At 38.5% G+C, this 27168-nt stretch overlaps 2 protein-coding genes across 3 annotated transcripts in view; both read right to left on the bottom strand.

Moving 5' to 3' along the window:
- LOC143749271 (ras-specific guanine nucleotide-releasing factor RalGPS1) overlaps positions 1 to 18494 on the bottom strand; it is a 136436-nt gene extending 117942 nt beyond the window's left edge. Inside the window, exon 1 of one of the 2 annotated variants that reach the window (XM_077241816.1) lies at positions 18170 to 18494. The gene's annotated coding sequence lies outside the window, so the exon portion shown is untranslated. The remainder of the gene's footprint in view (positions 1 to 18169) is intronic. The other variant, XM_077241817.1, reaches the window with a different exon arrangement.
- Positions 18495 to 19202: 708 nt separating this feature from the next.
- Positions 19203 to 24464, bottom strand: zbtb43 (zinc finger and BTB domain containing 43). Its single transcript, XM_077241796.1, has 2 exons — positions 24368 to 24464; positions 19203 to 23720 (listed from the first exon to the last, which is right to left on the bottom strand). The coding sequence occupies exon 2, from the start codon at positions 23696 to 23698 to the stop codon at positions 22421 to 22423; it is 1278 nt and encodes a 425-aa protein (XP_077097911.1). The 5' UTR covers positions 23699 to 23720; positions 24368 to 24464; the 3' UTR covers positions 19203 to 22420.
- Between the last annotated feature and the right edge of the window lie 2704 nt (positions 24465 to 27168).

Below are 27168 nucleotides of genomic sequence, written 5' to 3'. Positions count from 1 at the left end.
CAATATAACTGTTGTAAGTAACTATTAAGAGTGTTTATGTTTGAGTCAGTAACATATGACCACTTACAAAATTGTTGTAACACTCATCCACACCACTAGGTGACGTCTCTCAACTACAAATTACTCAAACGGGGTCTTTCTAGATATCAGAAGAGATGCGTTTCTATCCACTTAGTGTTTATGATGTCATTAAATCACATCAATATTAAATTCCAATCCCATACAAGTACCACATACTGCATGCATATTTGCCTAAGCTGAAAATGGTTATGCATCTGTTATATTTAAATAATATATAATCCTACATAATATATTGGTTGTGTTGTGAAACCACTAATAACTGAGACCACTAATGTCAGTGCTTAAATTTTTCATTTTTGTCTCATTTGTCGCATTCTTTTTAAATTTCAGTTAACCATGATTGAACCTTTGTGTGTGTGCTTGTGTGTGTGTGTGCATGTGTGTGTGCGTGTGTGTGCGTGTGTGTGTGTGTGTCCAAAGTCTTCCCGACTCAGCTCAATTTGAGCCGGCTCTTATTTGTAAGTCATTCAACAGCACAACCCAAAACCCTCCGCCTCCATCACTCCAGAGCGTCTGATTATAATCTGAAAGCGTTTCATAGAATATCTGCGCTGTAATCCCCCATGAGTCAGTGATAATACTATCTCACACACATCAGTGTTACACTGGATCTTCAGCGCAGCAGTCTGTCTGACATCACCCGTTTCAGACACCATCTGGACTGAGAGCGAGTATCAAAGCCATTAAGTGTTTCCAAGGAGACGCACATTACTCTACCTCCCGCTTTCACTGAGGCCACTTCAATAGAGTGGGGGCTTCCATGTTTTTGGTTATTCACAATGCATACTTGAATGAAGTTCACTTGAGGGGCTTCATGAACACCTGCCGGATCCTCGAGACAATCTCTTCAGCAAATACATTAGTGGACTATAGTATAGAGAGTATGAAGCACAGTATACTATAGTATAGTAAACAGTAGAATAGTATAGCATATATTAGTATAGTATGATATACAGTAGTAAGTATAGTACAGTATAGTATAACATAATACACAATAGTATAAACTCTCAGAAAAAAAGGTACAAAAGTCGTCACTGGGACAGTACCCTTCAAAAGGGTTCTAATATGTACCATTTTGGTACCAATATGTACCTTTGAGGGACTAATATGCACTCTTTAGGTACAAAGGTGTACCTTTTGAAAAGGTACCGCCACAGTGACAGCTTTTGTACCTTTTTTCTGAGAGTGTATTACAGTATATAGCACACAATAGTGACGATGTAGTGTTTAAAATGATTGTAAAGTGTGCATTTCCTGGATGTCCGAATTGTGAGAAACCAACGAGAAAACGTAAAAGTGCCTTACCAATGCCGCAAAATGAACGGCTTACCGTTCACACTTTTCCATCAAATGATCATGAGCATCCTCTTCTCAGTTCTCGCGCATGCGTCGTGACTCTCGTGAACTCACGTCAGAGCCCCACACAGAAGAAGATGAATAGTTGAATAAAGTAGTTATTTTTGGGGGGGTTTGCGCACAAAAAGTATTCCCGTCGCTTGATAAACTTAAGGTTGAGCCACTGTAGTCACTTGGACTATTTTAACTATGTCTTTAATAACTTTTCTGGGCCGGCAGTTGCAATTGCCTAGCAGCCTATGAAGGAGTGATCCAGCTCTCAGATTTCACCAAAAATATCTTAATTCGTGTTCCGAAGATGAACAAAGGTCTTACGGGGTTGAACAACACGAGAGTGAGTAAACACTGACAGAATTATCATTTTTGGGTGAACTATCCCTTTAAGTGTTCGTTTGCAAGTTCCCAGCATGCACTGCAGGATGAATGAACTATGCTGTGACTGTTATTGGATTATTGTCTCACTGTTTGCTGACTTTTGTCAAAATGATGTAGACTTGATCTGTCTAGTCCAGTCACAGTGAGGTAAAAAGGTGAAGTTGAGTGACAGGTAATTGATTCAGGGTCTTGATCAGGTGTTACAGAGCAGTGAGAAGCAACAGAGATATTTTTCAATATAAAAGACTCGAAAACACACCCCTGTTCGTTGGATATTAGTCATCCTCTTTGTCTTCCATCTCACGACCTTTTTTGGCACCCTCAATCTCTTTAATTATCCCTCATCTCTCGCATGTCTGTGAGATGCTGTAATTATACGGCTCAGTCTGCAGTGCTATTAAACTCTCTCCAGGATCTGTCCTCAGTCACTGAGAGAAGAAACTACAGTAAATTTCTAGGGTTTACAAAGAATGGTGTGAAAGGGGAAAAACAACCAGTATGTGGCAGTCCTGTGGCCGAAAATGCCTTGTTGATGCTAGAGGTCAGAGGAGAATGGGCCGACTGATTCAAGCTGATAGAAGAGCAACTTTGACAAATAACCACTCGTTACAACTGAGGTATGCAGCAAAGCATTTGTGAAGCCACAACACGCACAACCTTGAGGCGGATGGGCTTCAACAGCAGAAGACCTCACCGGGTACCACTCATCTCCACTACAAATAGAAAAAAGAGGCTACAATTTGCAAGAGCTCACCAAAATTGAACAGTTGAAGACTGGAAAAATGTTGCCTGGTCTAATGAGTCTCGATTTCTGTTGAGACATTCAGATGGTAGAGTCAGAATATGGCGTAAACAGAATGAGAACATGGATCCATCATGCCTTGTTACCACTGTGCAGGTTGGTGGTGGTGGTGTAATGGTGTGGGGGATGTTTTCTTGGCACACTTTAGGCGCCTTAGTGCCAACTGGGCATCGTTTAAATGCCACAGCCTACCTGAGCATTGTTTCTGACCATGTCCATCTCTTTATAGCCACCATGTACCCATCCTCTGATGGCTACTTCCAGCAGGATAATGCACCATGTCACAAAGCTCAAATCATTTCAAATTTTTTTTTTTTTTAACATGACAATGAGTTCACTGTACTAAAATGGCCCCCACAGTCACCAGATCTCAACCCAATAGAGCATCTTTGGGATGTGCTGGAATGGGAGCTTCGTGCCCTGGATGTGCATCCCACAAATCTCCATCAACTGCAAGATGCTATCCTATCAATATGGGCCAACATTTCTAAAGAATGCTTTCAGCACCTTGTTGAATCAATGCCACGTAGAATTAAGGCAGTTCTGAAGGCGAAAGGGGGTCAAACAAACACAGTATTAGTATGGTGTTCCAAATAATCCTTTAGGTGAGTGTATGTAGAATTGAGAAATCCTTGTTATAGCGACACCGGTGGCCGTTAAGTGAACTGCAACAGCACTTATTGCTTGTGCTCACACACTTGCACACATAACGCACAAGAGATTGAATGTGATTCAAGACCCAGATATACTCACTAGCAAAGTTCTTTTTCGTTCTTCACCAAGTAAAAAAAAAAAAAAAAAAATTATATATATATATATATATATATATATATATATATATATGGTACTGAATGACAGCTTGCTTATTTGGCTCAAGATAAGGATTTATTAAAGGATTAGTTCACCTCAAAATGAAAATATTCCTAATAATTTACTCACCCCAATGCCATCCAAGATATCCATGTCTTTCTTTCCTCAGTGGAAGAGAAAATAAGTCTGAGGAAAACATTTCTGGATTTTTCTTCGAATAATTAACTTCAATGGCAACCGGCGTTTTGAAGTACAAATCAATGCAGTTTCAAAGGTCTTTGAAGTGCTTGAAACGGCTGTGCACCATCGCAGCTGAGGATGAGAGTCTTATCTAGCGAAACGATAGGTCATTTTCAAAAAAAAAAAAAATATATATATATATATATATATACATACACACACACATATACTTTTTAACTACAATTTTTTGGATTGAGCTGATCTGCAACACGCCGGTGAACTACGTCATCACGTTGAAAGGTCACCGTGCGAAGGAGGATAGTTCAAATTGTATTGAATGTTGAATGACATATTTATGTCTTTGTGTCATATTGTTTAAAATGGTCCTTACGTGTGCGTATCCTGTGTGTTTAAATCTTTTAAAACCTAAACTTTTTTTTTCGAGAGTGACCTTTCAACGTGAAGACGTAGTTCCCTGGTGAAGTCCATTATTCGAAGAAAAATCCAGAAATGTTTTCCTCGAAAAACTTATTTTCTCTTCCACTGAGGAAAGAAAGACATGGATATCTTGGATGGCATTGGAGTGAGTAAATTATTAGGAAATTTTCATTTTGAGGTGAACTAATCCTTTAAGTCCACGTCATGCAAACAAGAAATTCTGCTTCTAACCACAGCTCGAGATCTGTCATTCCAACCACACCATTCTGCGATGGTTTCGGGAAACACCGACTCATTAAACTACGCAGATAATGACGGATGCTTTTAGGAAACGCACCCAGATCAAACCAGCCAGTGAAGTTGACAATACTTCATTCTCCCAGCTGACTGGTGAAAACACTGAAGATGACAGTGCAGGAGTTTCCTGCCTTCTGCGGCTCTCATCAGAATGAAACTGACATTTATGACGCAGGATGTAGATGTAGAGCAGTGATATTAAAGCAGCACAAACTTCACTGCAGGCCAGGTGTCCAAACATATAATAAATGTTACAACATGATATAACAAATGATCTGTGGGGATCTTTTTTAACATCTTTTTTAGCTGTGGCCAGTGACCAAAATAGTTCCAAATATTTATCATATATATATATATATATATATATATATGTATGTGAGTGTGAGTGTGAGTGTGCAAGCATCTATGTTTAATCGCAATTAACATGAAATCGTGCTTAAACCGATTTAGTTTATTGCGATTATTTGTTATACACAGCTTTTCAGTGATGTACATGTACCGCTTTGTGATCAGTAGTGAATGCTGGTCCATCTGAAAGCACTGCGAGTTTGAGTCGCTTATAACGTGAATTTGAAGCAACACACGGCAAACATCTTTCCAAACAACAGAAGCATTTATGAACCTGTTGTCCAACAAAAAACAACATTTAATAAATCAAAGCGTTTCAATCTTCTGTTTATTCAGCTACTGCCATGGTATGATGCCCATAGGGATTTCCTCGAATTTCCTTCGTACTTCACTGACAAACTGCGCATAAAATACATAATCGTAGCCTCTGCCAAATAGTGTGTGGTTTCATTTTGATTAATCTTGCAGCCCTAACATATATATACACATATATATATATATATATATATATATATTATAATCATTTGTACATCAGTATTGACACATGGGGGTAAAACACTTTTTTTTTTTAGTTAAGCAAGCAGGATTATCAGCTGATGCTGAATGACCAAATACTGATATACTGGTCAATCACTAGTCATTTACCAGCCAAGTAAGTTACAAACCACCCTTTTCAACACTGAGAGGATTAGAACAGCAATCGCAATTTGACACGACGCAGGCCCAGACACATCAGCATAACGTATCTATCCTCAGTGGTGGTTTATACAGCAACTCTTGCTGAACTGATGTTTGAATTTTTCATCCCAGGATTCATACTTGGCAACAGACCTTTCGTTTCTCATCCCTTCCACAATCTTGGGCTCTAAGGGACCGTCGTCATGGCAACAGCAAACCACTTGGAATGTGGGCCGGCTGGCTGCTGAATGGGTTTTGACGGTTGCCTGTGGAAACTGAACCCCGAACACAGTTAGGGTGCACTGAAAGCAGGGATACTTCACCCTGGATGTCATACTTGGAGAAAGTTTCATTGTAGTCTCCCTCAAAATATATCTCAGAGAAAATAATGTGCAATCAGGTGGCCATTATCAAAAACCTGAAAGGGTGATCAGGGCCTCACATGGAGCAGAGCTGTTTTGTAGCACGCTCAAGTGGTTTATTTTGCGATAATCACTGCCTGACTGAACATTATCTCACTTTTTACACTGTAGTAGCTGCACGATTAGTAATTAAAAGATGGCGATCTCGATTAAAACACCCACGCGATCTTATTCCAAAATAACAATGATTCAGCTATGTCTACAAACCTCTGACAAGTACGATCACAACATACAGATCTGTTCTGATCCAGCAGTCGTTATGTATGAAACTGCTTCTCTTTTCAACCACACAGTATCATTATTTCTGTTACAATTATTCAATTGATCAAAGACGTAGATAAAAGATTATAGTTCAGATAAAAACACTGATGTCTACGGTAGCGAACAAAATAGAGCAAATCACCTTTTGAAAGTAACTTGAAGCTTCAAATAAAGATTGTATCAACATTGTTACACCAGTAGGTGGCAACAACTGGCTGTTAAAAATGCATTTGTTATTGAATCAGAATCAGAATCAGAATCAGAAAGAGCTTTATTGCCAAGTGTGCTTGAACACACAAGGAATTTGTTTTGGTACTGAGGCTTCCAGTGGACATATACAAATACAACATGAAACATAATACTACAAATTATAAGAATAAAAAATAAAAATATATGAGAATAAAACTATCACAGTTGGGTTTAGTCAGAATAGACATTTTCAGATTTACAGATTATGAACCTATTTACTGTGTTTTGAATATTATAAATAAATAAATCTACATATAAGTATCACCTGAGTTGTAGGATATTGCACTAAACAGTGGGAGTATTGCACTTACAGGCATATGCCTTGGGAGGAATGTTAACTGTTCAGGAGGGAAATGGCCTGTGGGAAGAAACTGTTCCTGTGCCGAGATGTTCTTGTGGCCAGTGATCTGAGTCTCCGTCTTGACGGTAACAGTTCGAACAGGTGGTGTCCAGGGTGAGTGGAGTCTGTGATGATTTTACCTGCTCTCTTCCTCACTCTGGAAGAGTACAGGTCCTGGAGGTTTGGCAGGGGGGCACCAATGATCCTCTCCGCAGTCCGGACTCTCCGTTGTAGTCTCCTGAAGTCTGATTTGGTAGCTGAACCAAACCAGACAGTGATGGAAGCGCACAAGACAGACTCAATGACGGCTGAGTAGAACTGAATCAGCAGCTCCTGTGGCAGGTTGAACTTCCTCAGCTGGCGAAGGAAGTACAGTCTCTGCTGGGCCTTTTTCACAGTTGAGTCAATGTGATTTCAGGTCCTGAGAGATGATAGTGCCCAGGAACCTGAATGACTCCACTGCTTCCACAGTGCTGTTCATGATGGTGAGTGGGGGGAGTGCTGAGCTGTTCCTCCTGAAGTCCACGATCATCTCCACTGTTTTGAGCGTGTTCAGCTCAAGGTTGTTATAACTGCACCAGACAGCCAGCTGTTCAAACTCCAGTCTGTAAGCAGACTCGTCACCGTTTTGGATGAGACCGATGACAGTGGTGTCGTCTGCAAATTTCAGGAGCTTGACAATGGGGTCTTTAGAAGTGCAGTCATTAGTGTACAGGGAGAAGAGCAGTGGGGAGAGAACGCACCCTTGGGGGGCTCCGGTGCTGATTGTAAGTGTCTTGGATGTGTGTTTCCCCAGTCTCACTCGCTGCTGCCGGTCCGTCAGGAAGCTGGTGATCCACTGACAGATCGAGGATGGTATGGAGAGCTGGGTCAGTTTGGCTGTGAGAAGACCAGGCATGATGGTATTGAAGGCCGAACTGAAGTCCACAAAGAGGATCCTTGCATAAGTCCCTGGTCTGTCGAGATGTTGCAGGATATAATGCAGTCCCATGTTGACTGCATCATCCACAGACCTGTTTGCTCTGTAAGCAAACTGAAAGGGATCCAGCAGGGGTCCAGTGATGTCCTTCAGGTGGGCCAGCACCAGTCTTTCAAACGACTTCATGACCACAGACGTGAGAGCGACAGGTCTGTAGTCATTAAGTCCAGTGATTTTGGGTTTTTTGGGGACAGGAATGATAGTGGAGCGTTTGAAGCAGCAGGGAACTTCACACTGCTCCAATGATCTGTTGAAGATCTGCGTGAAGACCGGGGCCAGTTGGTCAGCGCAGGCTTTTAAAGAAGCAGATGAGATGCCGTCTGGGCCTGAGGCTTTCCTAGTCTTCTGTTTTGTGAAGACTCGGCTCACGTCCTCCACACAGACCTTAAGCTCAGGTTGGATGGCAGGAGGGGGGAGTGATAATTGGAGTGCAGGAGGTGATGGTGAATGTGTGAAGTGCAGATCAGACCGGGTGTGTGGTGTGAATGAGGGCTTTTCAAACCGGCAGTAAAATGAATTTAAATCGTCAGCCAGGTGTTGATTGTCCACAGATCGAGGGGATGGTGACTTGTAGTTGGTGATGTTCCTCAGGCCATTCCAGACTGATGATGGGTCGTTGGATGAATGATTATTTCAATCAAAAGATGTGTTCAAAAACGCTTATTTATCCAGTAATGAAGCAAGTGAAGTCTTTATGAGTGAGTCACTGCCCTATTTTAACGATCTAAGTGCATGGTCTAAAGCGCAGGGCGCAAGTGCACTTAGGGTGTGTCCGAATCCACTTTTGCTAGTTTAACAAAAGGAAAAATGCATGGTCAGTGCACGCAGCGCATGGTCTAAAAGGGTTGTCTCTATTCTCTTAATGAGTAATGGGTGTGTTTTGGGCGTAACCTGAAATAAACCAACCAGAGTCTCATCTCCCATTCCCTTTAAAAGCCAGTTGCGCTCCCGCTATAGCGGATTCGCTATTTACATAACAGAATTTGCAAGCAGAAAAACTGAACGAGTCTCCAGAGCACAAACAGATCTGCTCGTGCGCAAGGTTAAAGCAGACCATCTACGGGAAAAGCCGGACTCCACCATATCTTTATGTACACAATAATAATCTTTTACATCTAATCTTTTTATTTTTAATATTTGGCTAGTTTGAGTGCCCTGTGTGTGTAATTAGCTGAGTGTACGTACATTGTGGACCTGCCTATAGGCGCACATCACTAACGCGCTCTTTAAATAACAAAAAAAATACTGCGCCATTGACTTTAGACCAGGTTTCAGTTGGTCAATGGTGTAGTCTATATCAGTTGCCTCAAAATAGCAACGTGCCAACAATGCGCCTGAACACACCTCTTTTTCAGACCAGCAGCCCATGGGTGCACAAATAGGCACAAATGCATTTGCTATTCAAACAACGTAGAGCAGGACGTGAAAATGATAACTGCGTCGGGCTGAAACTAGCAAAACACACTTGCGTCGCGCCTGTCGCTGCATTGCGCTGGGTGTATGAAAGGGCCCATTGAATCATTCATTTTAGGGATGTCCCGATCAGGTTTTTTGTGCCCCACGATCCGATCAGAGCCATTGAATAGTGTGTATCTGCCGACACAAAGCCCCGATCCGACACTTGCATTTTACTGGTGCACACTTCAATGTACATTAAAGTTATTAACTTGTGTCTGCTCAGGTCAGTGTGAGCCGAACGAGAGTCGCAGCACAGATCAGCAGTGGGACTGATATCATTTATTACGTGATGAGAATAAGGAGAGCTGACTGACTGACAAGTAGAAGGCAGAAGATTAGGTTTCAAAGCAAAATGTAAAAGCACCTATTTGGCAATATTTTGGAACATTTATTTTGGTTAGTTCTGTTTTTCATTAACAATAATAATGAACCACCATTCAAGCCGCCCCCAAAGGGCCACTTATTCGGTAAATTATGTTTAACTAAAAAAAATAAAATAATGCTTAATAAAAATAGCAAATATTAAACTAAAAAACAAATACTTTAATTGCATATACTGTAAGTGGTGGTGATGGCGCAGTGGATAAGACACATGCCTTTGGTGTGAGAGACCTGGGTTCGAATCCACTGTGAGACACCAATGTGCCCCTGAGCAAGACACTTAACCCCTAGTTGCTCCAGAGGCGTGCGACCTCTGACATATAGCAATTGTAAGTCGCTTTGGATAAAAGCGTCAGCTAAATGAATACATGTAAATGTAAATGTAAGTAACACTAAAATAACACTGCAGAATGCATGCATGTGAGTCTGCCCAGCATGTTTTCCCATCATACAGCCGATATGCATCATTCAATAGGGATAGGGCCTAAGCATTAGTGGTCATTCTCTGATTAAGCAATAGGTATCACCAAAAATGTTATCGTAACCAATCACAAAGTTAAAGTTGCAGTAGGGAGTTTTGAGAAAATGTTGACTTAGCCTGAAAATTTGAACAAGCACAACTTACAGGTCCAACCCCCTTGCTCTCTGCTGCGCTACAGCCCTCCCTCATCAGCTACTCCCCCACAGCTCCTCCCCCACAGCGGAGCCTGCCGTGAACGCGCAGGCTAGTAAGCAGGACCACCGATGACGGCGGATTATAAACAGTTATGGAACATTCACTAATAGGGACGAAACATCAACAATATGCTTTACATTGACTATGGCCTGCCCATACTTTGACTACAAACTTGGTCCTCAAATCATTATGTATTTTGCAATACATGTAACTTTATAACGTTGCACTCTTTCTATAAGTTATAAATAGCTAGTAAGATAACGTTAAAGGATTAGTTTAAAAAAAAAAAAACTTTTGCTGATAATTTACTCACCCCCATGTCATCCAAGATGTCCATGTCTTTCTTTCTTCAGTCGAAAAGAAATGAAGGTTTTTGATGAAAACATTCCAGGCTTTTTCTCCATATAATGGACTTCAATAGGACACAAACGTTTCAAGGACCAAATGACAGTTTCAGCGCAGCTTCAAAGGGCTTTAAACGATACCAGACGATGAATAAGGGTCTTATCTAGCGAAACGATCGGTCATTTCAAAAATAAATACAAAACTTTAAGTTTTATAAGCAAAAATGCTCGCCTTGCTCTGTTCTGTGATGCACGTTCGTAATCCTGTTCGAACTCGTTCGTCCAAATGAACAAATCTTTTTTCGAGTCATTTCGTTCGTTGAATGAACGAAATGACTCGAAAAAAGATTCGTTCATTTTGATGAACGAGTTTGAACAGGAGAGTCACGAACGACGGTACGCGCTCGCGCTGTGCAAGAGAGTGGTGATCAGCGCGTACACGAGCGTGATTGACACTGCTAAGACATTCCTCCTGGCTCTGATTGGTTGTTTCTGACCGGGAGCGGTGTATTTCTGCATATGGCAATAGGACCACAGGGAGGAGCCAGAGGAGCTTGATTTTTTCCACAGATTATCTGTCTCATATTCTACTGTCAGGACATAATGACAGTTTTAACAAATATTTGTTTACAAAAGTTACCTACTGGAGCTTTAAGGACCAGGTGTTTAGCTGCGAATATCAGAATAAAATCCCCTCAGCGTATTAAATGTGTGGAGTAATGAGGGAGTCAGATTCCGGCGGTGGACTTGCCCTCAGATGCTCCTTATCTGAGATTCAATACATGACATCACTGCAGCCCGCAAGCACACTCAGCATCTCTAATGGATCGAGTGTCATTCAACACGCCACATCAACCATCAAGGGAGCTAGTGGGGAAAAGAGGAGAACAGTGATGTGAAGGAAAGAGAAAGAAGATTCTGACACTCAATGGGAGGGACTGCTTAACTTCATTCACACTGAGTGATGTAACACCTCGAGTAATATGAAAACACAAATCAGGACATGTTCCAAACAAGTTGATGCGAGGAAGAGCTTGAGGGCTGTTCTTGCAGGCAATGAAAAGTTTGGTTGTTTAGTTGCACAATAATATAAATTCAATTGATGCATCATATATCGTCTAGTTTACAAAGGCTCTGAAACTGATTCAGACTTTATAGAGTCTGTACTATATACATTTATAGATTTAGAAGTACACAAATGTTCAAAAGTTTGGGGTCAGTCATTTTTTTAAAAGAAATTAATACTTTTAATCAGCAAAAAGGCATTAAATTGATCATAAATGACAGAAAGTCATTTATAGTGTGACAAAAGATTTCCATTTAAAATAAATGCTGTTTATTCAAAGAATCCTGAAAAAATGGTTTTCACAAATATATAGCCGCACAACATGTTTTCAACATTGATAATAATCAGAAATGTTTCATGAGCAGCAAATCAGCATAGGAGTATGATTTTAACATATTTTAACATAGAAAACAATTATTTTAAATTGTAATATTTTTTTTAATCCTGTTTGATCAAAACAATGCAGGCTTGGTGAGCAGTAGAGACTTTTAAGCAGTATTGTATATACATAAATATATATATACACAGTTTTTTAAAAGTGATCTTTTATTTTTAACTCACGTGTAAAAAAAAACATACCGTGACACTGTTTTTGCTCTAATGTTACACACACTTATTTGCTTTGAACGACATGAACTTTTAGTGTCTGCCCATCAAATACCAAATAAATATATTCACTTTTTTTCTTTTTCATTTGCAAAGTGTATAATTCCATTCATTTGATTTAATATAACAAAAAGTAAGTATTGTACACTGTTGCCATCATTTAAAATGACTCCTAGCCTGATAAAATCAGGATCATATTGATGACAGGCAGCAACAGAGCTGCTTTTATAACCAGAATAGCAGAAATGACCAGGTGGTCACGTCTCGAATATCTTCACCCCAACACATGCTCACTCCTACACAAATAGAGATGATTGAGTCAGAATCTAATATTTCACACACTTCGATCTGCGCTTTTATAACAGATGCTGTGTATTTTTTTAAGCAGTGTGGCTTAGAGGGTGAGAACATCTAAACCTGCTCCCCTTTGAGCTGACGTCTGCAACACCTAAAGATAGGCAGCGTCATAACAAGAGCACAGCGGAGCAAAGAGCAGAAAATACAGACGAATATCACGTGAACAGAGAGACGCACGTCAAACAGCAGGACCGTTAAACCTGCTCCACAGATATCTCTTATTAAATGGCTAAAACAAATACTGATATGTAGAGAACTGAACCCTGATATACATTAAATATAAACACACACACACACTATATTATATATATATATATATACACTAGTCATTTATAACAGTAAATTAAACAGTCAATTATAATTGTAATATATTATTCAGATACAAACTAGGCCTATATGATTATTTATTTAAATCATTCCGGGTTTTTTTTAGTTTTTTTTTTACTTAAAATTCTAAAAATACATTCGAATTGAATCATGTATACCATTCATTTAAAAACTTTCTGTGAATCTGTCAACCAGTGGCAATTACAACCCCTGACTGATATCAATGTATCGCTAGTTAAAACAGAAGTCAGATTGAGACGTCGCTGCACAGAAGTCCATGACCCGTCTTCAGTACATTATCTTTAATTAATCAAGTTCTTGTAAACGAGCCTCCTCTACTGATATTAAGTCTGCATAACACGTCGCTTTCCACAGGAAGCTGTAAGATAACGCCGTTCTTGATAACTGATCTCTGACTTACTCGTCACATTATGCATTTGATGTAAAACCTCTGTTTTTTAAAAGCATTAAATACACAGCATGTGTTAATGGTCCTGGATGGAGTCTTATATATTAGGCCTCTTGCTGCATACTGTATAATTATGGCCACTGAAACTGCCTGAAGTTGTTGGTTTAATATGATGAACAGAGTCATTGAATGACTGTTTATTCAGAAGCTTTGTTTGTACTATAGGCAAAAGATGGTCAGGCTGGATTTCAGGGACTCACAATCTGAAGCAAATATCAATAACACACTTACACTTCCTCCTCAAGTTACAGACGGATGTTACTTATTAAAACTACACTTCTGAGTTAACCTTGTTCTGTAAAATTCATGTTTATATGATTCGTTTAAATTCTCAGCCATACTCTACAGTTTAAAAGTTTGGGGTCTGTAAGTTTATGTTTTTGAAATAAGTCTCGTATGCTCAAAAAGGCCTTTCGATTTATGATCGAAAATATAAAACAAATGTAAAATCCAATTTGTTCCTGTGATCAAAGCTGAATTTTCAGCATCATTACTCCAGTCTTCAGTGTCACATGATCCTTCAGAAATCATTCTCTGATTTGATGCTCAGGTAACATTTAATATTATTATCAAAGTTGAAAACAGTTGTTACTGCTTCATTATTTTGTGGAAACCATGATACATTTTTCCCAGGATCCTTTGATGAAAATAAAGTTCAAAAGAACAGCATTTACTTATATTTTGTACATTGTAAATATATTTGTCTCTTGATCAATTGAATGCATCCTTGGAAAATAAAAGTAATCTTTAGAAAAAACTCCCTCAACACAATAGGTTATTGTGCATATTTAAACATCCTAAAAATGTTTGGCCATGTACAAGATTTCATTAACATCATTTTGTGTGACATGCATCATAAAATACCATGGAAGTACCATTTTAATACCTTGGTATATGAATATAGTAATCATTCAGCTAAACTGAAATGTCGGTGATATATCGGTCAATGACGCTCACTGGAGTGAATGCAGACGTTAAAATTCAGAAATGACAGTGTGTGTGTGTGTGTGTGTGTGTGTGTGTCTGTGTGTGAGAGATATAAATACAGTGTTCTGAACATGACCTGCCCGTAGAGAAGTTGCCTGTTGTGTATTGTCAGATGTCAGATGGGGCGGTACGTCCTCATTTCCCCCCCGCTGAACTACTGCAACTCTACACACACACACACACAACTCTCATGCGCATCTCAAGATATGTGGCTCTGACATAACAGCACACAATGAGAAACACCTGAACTGTCAAATAGCTGACACTTGCATTGCCTTCATTTAATATCCGATTGTTTACAAACAAGCAAGTAAATAGATGTATGAAATGTCATCAGTTTCACTTTCACAAGCATACGTGCATAAGCAAAACAGAGGCATATTGCTACAAATAGTTGGATTGTCAGAGGGAAGCAAATTTTGTTCCAGGATGTCCTTGTACGTGGCTTGAGTCATGAGTCTAGACTGATCTGTCCGATTCAGCTTTAGTAAAGAACCGCGAGAGACTGTGTCTAACTATTACACGAGCAAAGCTGAAAACTGGGCTCTTCAGAGAAGAACATCAATCAGGCTGATCTGTCTTTATTAAGAATGTGTGACTCAAGCTGTAAACAAGGTGATCCTTGCATCCTTCTGTTCTGACAATATTCCCCAAATCTGAGGAGTGTTTTTTTGCTCTGTGTCCCTCAGACAGGAGGAGCACCTGATCCAGACCCTGTCATGACCAGCCCGATCTCCAGACCTGAACGCCACTCAAAACCTCTGCAATGTGACCAAGAGGAAGACGGGTGGCCACAAGCATCGAACAGAGCCGAGCGGATTCAATCTGTGTGTCAGGAGAGGCATAAAGTCTCACGAAAGCAATGTGACCGACTGGTGGAGACTAGAAAGGAGAAGACACATGAAAGCTGTGATTCATGGAAATACGGATTATTCCACCAAATATTGATTTCCTAGACATTAGTATCGTGTTGTTTAAAAATAAAAATGAACTTGTTTTCTTTGCATTATTCAAGGACTAAAAACATGGCGTCTTTTATTTGTTTGTTATTTTGACCAAATGTCATAGTAGGCTATGTATGCATGTATGTGTATACACACTCACCTAAAGGATTATTAGGAACACCATACTAATACTGTGTTTGTTCCCCTTTCGCCTTCAGAACTGCCTTAATTCTACGTGGCATTGATTCAACAAGGTGCTGAAAGCATTCTTTAGTAATATTGGCTCATATTGATAGGATAGCATCTTGCAGTTGATGGAGATTTGTGGGATGCACATCCAGGGCACGAAGCTCCCGTTCCACCACATCCCAAAGATGCTCTATTGGGTTGAGATCTGGTGACTGTGGGGGGCATTTTAGTGCAGTGAACTCATTGTCATGTTCAAGAAACCAGTTTGAAATGATTCGAGCTTTGTGACATGGTGCATTATCCTGCTGGAAGTAGCCAGAGGATGGGTACATGGTGGCCATAAAGGGATGGACATGGTCAGAAACAATGCTCAGGTAGGCCGTGGCATTTAAACGATGCCCAATTGGCACTAAGGGGCCTAAAGTGTGCCAAGAAAACATCCCCCACACCATTACACCACCACCACCAGCCTGCACAGTGGTAACAAGGCATGATGGATCCATGTTCTCATTCTGTTTACGCCAAATTCTGACTCAACCATCCGAATGTCTCAACAGAAATCGAGACTCATTAGACCAGGCAACATTTTTCCAGTCTTCAGCTGTCCAATTTTGGTGAGCTCTTGCAAATTGTAGCCTCTTTTTCCTATTTGTAGTGGAGATGAGTGGTACCCGGTGGGGTCTTCTGCTGTTGTAGCCCATCCGCCTCAAGGTTGTGCGTGTTGTGGCTTCACAAATGCTTTGCTGCATACCTCAGTTGTAACGAGTGGTTATTTCAGTCAAAGTTGCTCTTCTATCAGCTTGAATCAGTCGGCCCATTCTCCTCTGACCTCTAGCACCAACAAGGCATTTTCGGCCACAGGACTGCCACATACTGGATGTTTTTCCCCTTTCACACCATTCTTTGTAAACCCTAGAAATGGTTGTGCGTGAAAATCCCAGTAACTGAGCAGATTGTGAAATACTCAGACCGGCCCATCTGGCACCAACAACCATGCCACGCTCAAAATTGCTTAAATCACCTTTCTTTCCCATTCTGACATTCAGTTTGGAGTTCAGGAGATTGTCTTGACCAGGACCACACCCCTAAATTCATTGAAGCAACTGCCATGTGATTGGTTGATTAGATAATTGCATTAATGAGAAATTGAACAGGTTCCTAATAATCCTTTAGGTGAGTGTATATTATATATATATATATATAGACATTTTTCTTTTAAATTAGCATTTTTATGTTTTTAATTTTACTCTTATCAGTGACATTTTTTTTAAATTTGAAAATAAGGCATTTAAATAACTGACTAATAGACTTTTCATTAAAGTGAAATAACTGAACCTAAACATAGGAGCCTGATAAAAATGCTTATTTAAAAGAAAAATGTCAGATGGACTTAGAAGTTTTTGCATATTGTATTTTGTAGCTATATACATGCGTACATAAAATCAGTACACAGACAAAAAGAAAACACTTTCCTCACACAAAGTTATATACTTTAAAACACTAAAGTACATAGTTGTAGGACTATTATTGTGTTATTGTCATTTTTGAAAGCTCAAAACAGCTTATTCCGGTTATGGAAAAAGTACAGTGAAAATTCTGAGGAATATCTTTGTCTGCGTTTCATAGATAAACAGGTTTGGATGTACATGAGGGTGAGTAAACACTAAACAGTGACAGCACTTTCCTTTTTAGGTGTGCGACTTTGAACCTTTCCAGAAGAAACTAAAATTCATGACACCTGCTCATGATGGCAGGGTTGTTCACGTTTGCCAAGGTCACCTAAACCCACACAACACATCATGGCAGCTCAAACAGTGAATACTACACCGGTTCCTGGGCCGAGGAATGCTCTGGCTCTCAGCCATCAGGGCTGCTGGATTCCTTCTCACTTACTCCAAGTTTCGTCCTGATCATTTACACACATCTCACATTGTCTCACTGCAAGTGCGTGAATTGAATAGCAAGCATAAAAGAAACTGCATCTCAGCATCTGGGAAAACAATGTCTTTTTCAACAACAAAAAGCTACTTTGATAGCCTACTGAAATGACCTAAATCTTGCGCACAAAAAAATAAATTACAATGGAACTGTTGAACAGAGTAACCAGACACATGCGGTTTAAAACATTTTGTGAAAACATTTCAATTTAAAGAAGCATGTGGGATTTGCATTGTCTGTTAACATTACAACACATAAACAAAGACACTGTAATGTCGCTGTAAACATAATCAATATCAGCAAAAACAACGCTAGGCTATATGTGAAAGCTCATTAATAAACTCGCGTATCATTGCATGTAAAATAACTTAATTTAAAAAAATGCTATATTAACTACAATCTCCAACGTCTAAAATACAGAAAGCAATACAAAACCAGAAGTTAAAACAGTGCATGCATTTCAGAGATTACAATCTCAGCCGCAAATACTCATATGACATTACAAATGATGCAAAACGCACATTGCCAAGCAAAATATGTCATTATTATTACTGCTTTAAGAGGTGTTAATAAACAACATGAAGATTACAAATGACAGAATTGAGCTGATGGGTCTAAGTAGGATTTAGTAGACGCGCGCGCGCCTGATCATACGCGCAACTTGCAACATACAAACACGGTGACGCGCACAGGGCTGTAACCTTTCAACTTTACTAACCCTTCTTAATTAATGACGTGCACAGATTGTTCCTAATCAATATTCCATCGACCCCTCCATACAATTAATCAAATTAAAATTTGCTTCGCCTACCTTATATATGTAGGCTAGTGTATGATCCTGGATCAATGAGAAGAAACAATCACGTTCTGCCTCCAGTCATCCATTAAACGGGCTCAGCTGCGCATATAATCCAATATAGTGCGTACGGTTATTATTCCAGAGCGTCAAGACGATGTTAAACGTTTAAAAATGAAAATACACTTGCCAAAGATGTACACAAACATGGCAGAGATACACAAATATCACACTGCCAAAACAAGCGAAACATTCATGGGCAGGAAGTGTCAGGTAGGTTCCTTTGATCTAATCGACAGGTCAACTGACCCAATCACACGCGTTAAACGAAGATACAACCCCGCCCCTATGAAGCGCGAGCCAATCGTGTTGAAGGACCGGGTCTATGTGAATTTGAAGTGGACGCGCAGGTGCATCTGAACAGTAGTGATGTCTTCCTCTGTCTCCTGATGTCCTGTAATTGAACACTCTAACATTTAATCAATCTTATTATAATCTTAACTAAATCACAAGCTCACAAAAAAATGAGTACAATTTTATGATGCTATTTAATTTAACTTTACAGGCATTCTTTAAAGATAAAATCAAAAGTTGTTCTGTGTTTGTGAAGTATCGATGTGATTTATTCTTTCCTTGGTAGTTTTTACATTATGATAATGTGTGTGTGTGTGTGTGTGTGTGTGTGTGTGTGTGTGTGTGTGTGTGTGTGTGTGTGTGTGTGTGTGTGTGTTTATGTGATTTAATCTTTCATGTACACTTTTTTCCATTATAATATATGTGTGTGCATATGTGTGTGTGTGTATATATATATATATATATATATATATATATATATATATATGTGTGTGTGTGTGTGTGTGTGTGTGTGTATATATACATAAACATGCTACAAGAAAAATAAATGTAAATGATCTTAATAGTTAAATCTGTATGCATGAGTTGAGACTGCCATCTGCTGTCCGAAACCTGAAATTAAAAACTATTGCAGCTCAAATACAAAATGAATAATAATTGTGGACACAATAGTTCGTTGTGCAACAAAACAGGATTTTCAGTACAAATAAAACATTTATTGCTAAACACATTTTTGTACAAATCTCACAAAGTTTCACAAAGTTCTTCTATAAGAAGAAAACACAACAGAAGCGTAAATTGTGAAATGAAGCCGCCCGGAGAGAAACCTTTTCTGATTATTACAGATTATTATGACAATCCTGTTGAGGTAGTGATCCATCCAACATCATAAAGCCTTGCCTAATGATTACGAAAATTTGGTCAGTGGAGAATATATATTTTTATATAACCGTTTCCAATTAATAACTCAAAAAGTGTCTGAAAGAAACCAACATATGAATATTTTACCAGATTACATAATTAGCCATATAATTCTGTCAATAAAAGATCGGTAGAATTTTCTTTTCCACAAATATGTCTTGACTGACTTTAACAACAATAAAAGATGATCCTAACGTTACTGATTATTTAATTCTATATGATGGCCATATTTTCATCATGTTCTGTTTCTGCCTGTATGATTGTCACTTCTTGTTCTGTTTGAGGCATATAGAAATTTGCATTCATAATAAAAAAAAAAAAACAAATCAAACACTATTTACATACTGCAAATGAACAAAATCAAATGACAATTGCCAAAAAGAATGTTTGAAATGTTCTTAAGCTTGTTATACCATCATATAACACTTTCAGGTATAATTCAATACTCTAAGAAAAGCCCTATTTATTAGATCTAAAACTATAATAAAATGAGCTTACATTTTGTTCTAATCCTGTTAAAACTACTAAATACCACAGCATCTGAGGTATTGGTGTAACAGTTTAATCACAAACAGACCGTAATATCAAACTACTGAAAACTAGACATCCAGCCATCCAATCATGGCACATTCTGTACATTAGATTATTAAAACAATACACGAAAACACCCAACTGCCTCTCTGTTTTACAGCCCTTGCAAAAGTTGTCATTTTTTTATTGTTTGCTTTTTGTGCTCTTTTGATGTCGCATGAAATGTTTTTGTGAAGTAAAACAATAAAGATGTGTTCTTAGTTTCATTTCACTGATATCTGATATTTACAAGTGGCTGTGTTTGATATTTCACTCTTAAATCCACTTCAGTATACTGTAAATACAGATGAATTTTAAACAGATCATGTCCTGATCATATTTCGCCCCCAAAAAGATTAATAGCAAAACAATGAAGTTATATAATTTGGCATAAAGAAAACTAAATCTATTTCACTGAAAAATATGAACCTGTATTACAGTAATTTGAATATAATGAGAATTCCCATTTAGAATACTGAGAATTCCAAACAAACTAAACCGTAAAACATCTAAAGGAAATGGATGGGAAAATGTGCATAATTATTTTATGCAAAATATAACTTTTTTTTGGTTTACTGAAATATGACCTGGGCATGTTTTTTGTGAGATTCACTCATACAGAGACAAACGTTTATAATATTTTACAATTATGGCACATTATAAAAAACATTTGACTTAAAATGAACATCACACACACAAGAATACTGTTCGCAGAAGGAAATGAAAATGTCAATGCCGTTTATGCAGCATTACGTACGATGTTATTTGACTTTTTCCTTTTCTAAATCCTCCTAATAAATCTGTTGACTTTTGGAGCATAACATGGATTAGAACGGATTATCAGATGAAACAACCGCTGTTCTCTGTCAAATCCTATTTGAAGCGCTCTAGCTACAGCTGAGCAGTGAAATTATAGAGATCAGCAACAGAGTTAATGCCAAAACACAAAATCCAACGCAACCAAAGCAAATGAAATCCAGCATAATGCTGCACTATTACTATTCACACCAGATAAACACCTTGTTCAAATTTAGTACAAGTCCAAAGCGCTTAGCGAGGCGTATATAACCTGAATATTACGACGGCATTCAAGACTCTTGTGTCTGTGGTAGAATATGGTCATATTTATTCCTTCTGATATAATAATAATAAACCGGTTCTGAGACATTAGAATGGCATTTAAGTCAACAGGAGATTTCATCTATTAAGAAAGTAAAAAGGGTCCATTTTGATTTAATGTTGCTTTAAATCATTTCATGAGGAAAGACTATAGGTTTTCTGAGGGACACTAGCGACCAAAAGTTTGGAATATTTCAGATTTTTGTATGTTTTCAAAAGAAGTCTATTATGCTGACCAAGGCTCCATTTATTTGAACAAACATGATACAGTAGAAACACTCATATTTTTCAATATTACTATAATTTAAAAGAACTTCTTTTTACTGAAATACATGTTAAAAAGTCATTTGTTCCTGTGATCAAAGCTGAACTTTCAGCATCTTTACTCCAGTCTTCAGTGTCACATGATCCTTCAGAAATGGATCGGTGATGCTTTCCTTGATTCCTTGACTTGGGTTCAAATTTTCTGCATTTATTTGAAATTGTAATCTTTTGTAACATTATAAATGTCACTTTTGTTCAACTTAATGCATCCTTGATGGATAAAAGCATTCATTTCTTACTACACATAGTAGTGTATCATGAATTCCACAAAAATATGGAGCAGCACAACTGTTTTCAACACTGATAATAAGAAATGTTTCTTGAGCAGCAAAGCAGCATATTATAATGATTTCATATCTTTTTTTCTCATTTTCATTTCTTCATATTCAACAATTTTACTGATCGGACTGTACTGACACTGTTGTATGAGGACTGAACTTAGCTGGACGATGACATCATTTTTCGCAGAGCTGCTTTATAGATTAAATAAACTAATTTAATAATGGATGATCTGAATCAACAGTGAACTGTGCGCAGCCGAACAACAGACGAAATGCATTATAATGCATAATTGTATAAAGCGCTACAGAAATTATGGTGACTTGACTTGATTTCTGAAGGATCATGTGACACTGAAGACTGGAGTAATGATGCTGAAAATTCAGCTTTGATCACAGGAATAAATTACATTTTAAAACAGATTCGACAGTTCTTTAAAATGTACAGATATTTCAACTGTTTTACTGTATTTTTGAACAAAATACAGCCTAGGTGAGAAGAAGAGACTTCTTTTAAAAGCATTGCAAAAATGAATTTATTCCAAACCTCTCCACTGACTAAATGAGCTAAATTGAACTCCCAGAGGTTCTTGTATAAAATAAAAGTCAAAAATTACTCAATTTCCTACTGTATACAGCAGCTAATTTGGCATTCTGGTAAAGGATGCTTCCATGCTGAGGTTTCTGAAACGTTCCCGCACTAGCAGATCTGCGAGGCGCGTCGGCTCTGCTGGGCTCTCGCACAAGTGGAGGTGTGACGGTTGAAGCTGTCTCTCCACATGAAGCGTTTCGAGCACAGGCTGCACTCGTACGGTTTAATGCCCGTGTGGATCTTCATGTGGCCCACCAAGTGATGCTTCATCTTGAAGCTTTTCCCGCAAACCGCGCACCCGAACGGCCTCAGACCCAGATGCATGCTCATGTGGCGGTCCCTCTGGCTTTTGTGTGTGAAACTTTTGCCACATTGACACGGATAGAGCTTATACACCACTGAGGCGAACCCTGACTGAGAGGTTTGCTCCTTTAGGCCACCGTCCACAGCTGCCTCGTCTTGAGAAACATCTGCACTTCCCTCTAGCTGCAGTTCATCCTTGGACGGGGGGTTGGAGAGCTCGTCTCCGGCTTGCGAGAAACCCTCCATGGAGGATCCGTAGAAGTCCGAGGGCTCTTCGTAAGTGCGATCTCTATCCAAACACTCCACTAATTTCTCATCAAAGCAATCCTCTACTGCGTTTGGATTGTGACCGCTCTCATCCGAATCGTTTCCGGTATGTTCAAATAGGCAAGCTTCCCGATTCTGCCTCTCTGCTTTTATATTTACCTTCTTTCTGTGTCCCATTATGCTCGGCGGCACATAGGCAGGTCTCGAGCACTGGTTTTCCATTGCATCCGACCCGTTCTCGCTGCTCGGATCATCTGGAGACGAGCAGCCGGCACTTTCCAACGCTCCTGTTCCCAAAGCGGGAATCGAAAGGCCGTCGTCGACTAGATCTTCCGCTTGACCTGCGGTCTGGACGTTGTCTTCGTTATCGGTGGCATAGCCGTCACCTCTCGGAGATGATCCGTGGTTGAAATTCCCAACGCTGCTGTTTTTCTTATTCCCAACTTCTAAAAGCTCAGTGCATTTGTCCACCACGTGCCACATTTGCAGGAAGCTAGCAGCCGTGAGGAAGGCCACCACCTCCCCCGATGGCACAGATAGCGCTCCGGTGTAACATGACAAGAGAAGCTGCTCGAAAACACACGGATGCATGACGTCCGGCAACACCACGCGAGCGCTGTTCTTCAGAAGCACCTGATCGCAGAAGTACGGGGAGCTGGCGGCCAGAACCGCGCGGTGAGCACGAAACTGATGGCCGCCGATGGACACGATGAGGTCACACAGCTGTCCTCTCTGCCGCTGCTGGTTCAGTTTCTTCAGGAGAGAGCAGGAAAAATCCGGGAACTCCACGTGGAAGGAGTTTGCATCAGTCTCCATGGTTGTGTAGAAGTTATACGCTCTAAGAAGAAGGCGGGACAGGTTAGTGTTGCTCAAAACCATCTATACTTCAGCATGTTTGTTCTGGAAGGGTCAAAAAGCAATGATTACTTGCAAATTACAAAATGCAAATAATCGTATAATTGTGCACAGTCAGGAAAGAAAAATTCAACAAGTTTCATTGTCTGGACAAACTCTGTACTATCAATTTATAGTGATATCAATTTATCACTTGATAATACAGCAAATATTAATATAAGGTCTAATTTTATCGGTAACTATGGTTTCCATGTCAACATTTTTTGTTAGGAATTCTTTTGTCATATGGTGAGATGTAAATGAGGACTAAGATTACAAAAACCACAGTGACATTATTCCTGGTGTCAAAATTCTACACATGGAGAGGTGAAATTAAGATTAAATAAAATCATGAAAATAGATCTATGTTTGTATTAGAAGGAAAACTATTTTATGATCTTTTAAACTCGTGAACTGTCAAAATTCACACCTCTACATTGGAGATCAGGCTAACCAGCTATGCTGTTAGCATATCAAGAGACTTTATGGATGTTAACAGGCGACAGAGACATTGTTGTTCATGAAAAAGACGCGTACATTTTAGTACAGTTTTCTGCCTCACTCGCGATGTAATAAAAATGTCCGTCTTACCGTTTTCTGCATCACTTTATTCCGGTTTTCTGAAAGCTAGCCTGTCACCTCTCCCTCTTCCGAGAGCCAGAGCGCGCTGCGTGTCACCTACGTCATCACGCACAGTCGCGTGGCGCAGGAAGAAATGTAAACAAACACGCCTACTTTCCGCTGGGTGCCAGATTGACATTTTTTCCAGAACAGAATAAATAAATAAATAAATAAATAAATAAATAAATAAAAGGAAATGAAAGGAAAGGAAAGGAAAAAAGAAAATACAAGAAAATAAAATAAAATAAAATAAAAATAAAAATGAGAAAACAAAAAAAACAGAATAAAAATAAATAAATAAATAAAATAAAAACTGTTGTTAGAATACAATATGGTCACGGTTGCAGACATAATATTGGAAAAGTATCAATACAAATGTTATTTAATTTCAAAGTAAGTTCTTAAATGGTGCAACAAGAATTAAAGAAAGAAAGATTCAATATATTGGGCCACCATTCGACTAAACGTCAAGGCATAAACCGACTTAAAATGTCTGCCATTTTTTGTTGCTCTATAGTGTTTTCACTCCTGAGGGGCTTCAGTAGGATCTACTTTACAGATATCAACCACTATAGGCCAATTATTCAAATTAATTTATTTAGGCAGGTTGTTCGGGTTTTGGCTAGTGTGATCCTAATAAAAAGAAATTAAAAAAATAATTGATTTTTTTAAAAATACTCAGCAGGTGGCGCTATAGGATAAGTGCAGCAACAGACTACTTTGGCCCAAACTTGATATATCACAAAGGACAACAGTTTCTTAAATGCATCATTGATCAAGTGTTTGATCAATTTAAGCTGTCTTAAAACGTATCATTAGTATGTAACACAAGTTATATGTTTTTTTTAAATACTGACCTTACTGACAGTGTAATTGAGTCTATATGTAACATGTTGAATTTAGCTGAATACTGTACCCAAACAAGCAAACATTAAAATAATACAACATTAGACCAGTGTTCAATTACATATTATGGAAAAAAATCCCTTGTTCAAAAATGATGGCAGTTTTGAAATGATTTGAAATAGTTGCACTATCAAAGAGACTAGCAGTCGTTGTTTTGTAGTGAAGAGAGTCTTTGTAATGTTGAGCTGAACGCTTGATCAGTCATTCCTGCAGTCACAGGTGCAAAGATCAGAGGATCCAGAGCTCTTCCAGGTGTGCCACACTCTCTCGTGCACAAAAGGCATCTGTCCATCATTTCATCTATCCATCCATCCATCGGTCTGTATAATATGGGAGCTTGAAGAGTGATCGAAAGTGAAAATATAACTAGAAATACCAAGGTTTGCTATACATATAAAAAGTCTTTGTTAAAAATGAATGCTCAGTTCATGAGATTCATATTTATTATGTTTTTGTTTTACTTTCTATATGCATACATATCAATGTATGTAATCAGTGTTATTGTTGAAACAGCTTGATATATGCTTTACCAAACTAACAAAATACGCAGAATAATTCCTTTTCTTTGTCTGTTGACTTTCAGCATCACTGCAGGTCTTATGAAATATACATGTTGTCTTATAAAATTGCCCAGCTGTCAGAGTGCAACTGAGCTCATTTTGCTTACGATTGAGTCACCTGATAATGTTATCATTCATACAGACACTTTGCATATTATTCAGTTACCCATATCTTTCTGGAATGACAGTAAATGTGACTATTTATTAGCCTAATCTGATATATGTACACCAGATTTTTCATATAACACGCATAACTGCTGCTATTAATATAACATTGTGGGATGGTTTTTATATTATTTGCATAGAGAGGCAAATTTTTCTCTCAGTCAACAGTGAGATTACATGAAGAACAAATGGAGAACTGTGCTCAGTGCTATTTTACTATCATTTATATACTATAGTTTTTGTTAATATTTAGAATTAGATTTTCTTTTTTATATTTCATGTTTTTACTTTATGCTTTTTCAGTAATTTTGTTGTGTTTTTGTCATTTTTATTAGTTTAAAAAAATTTCTATATATATTATTTACTCATTTTTATTTAGTTATTTCAATACTTCAACTTAAACTAAATGAAAATGAGGAATTCTTTTTATGGTTTTGGTTTAAGTTAACGTAAATAACCATGACTAATAACCAAAAACTACATATATGATCAATAAATTATGACAACATATGTTTCTACATTGCTTAACTCATCAAAATAAGTAATTTTCAACTTTTTTTTATTAGTTATACAAGATCTTTTGAAGGCAGTTTTATTTAAGTTGAATGCAGCAAACCCTATTTCCGTGTGTTATTTTAGGAATTTTAGGAGAAACATCTGAGGCAAAGTTGATGCTTCAGTTAAGCCTCTTGAGTTACAAAAGAACAACCACAAGCAATAAACTTTTTCTCTTGGGAAGCCGGAGTCTGTCTATAGATTGTCAGAGTTAGTTTAAAGATTAATATTATTCCAACTTTAACCTTCTCTGAAGCTCAATAGCCGTAAAACAATAAAAATCCCTTCCCTCAACTTTAAGAATGAGAGTGCATAGGTTTGATTGGGTCGTGCAGGAAAAAAAAAACAAGCTTCTGTCCATCACTCCACACCTTCAGCAGAAAATCAATGTGCCATTACATATCGTACTGAATCAATATTTTGATGGACACACTATCAAGGCGAGCGGTGACAGAAAACTCAATGGGGTTTATTATAGATCTGAGGAAAGCACAATGGTGTATGATTATATTCCTATCGACAATCTCACCGATACTGACAGACAGCAACTGAAGCACAAAACATGGCATAACTCCGGAGAGACCT

The sequence above is a fragment of the Siphateles boraxobius genome, unplaced genomic scaffold, assembly GCF_051911475.1.
Source record: "Siphateles boraxobius isolate OS27281-9 unplaced genomic scaffold, OSU_SipBor_1 24, whole genome shotgun sequence".
NCBI lineage: Eukaryota > Metazoa > Chordata > Actinopteri > Cypriniformes > Leuciscidae > Siphateles > Siphateles boraxobius.
Note: the sequence above shows the minus strand (reverse complement) of the source record. Positions and strands in the feature narration are given on the sequence as shown.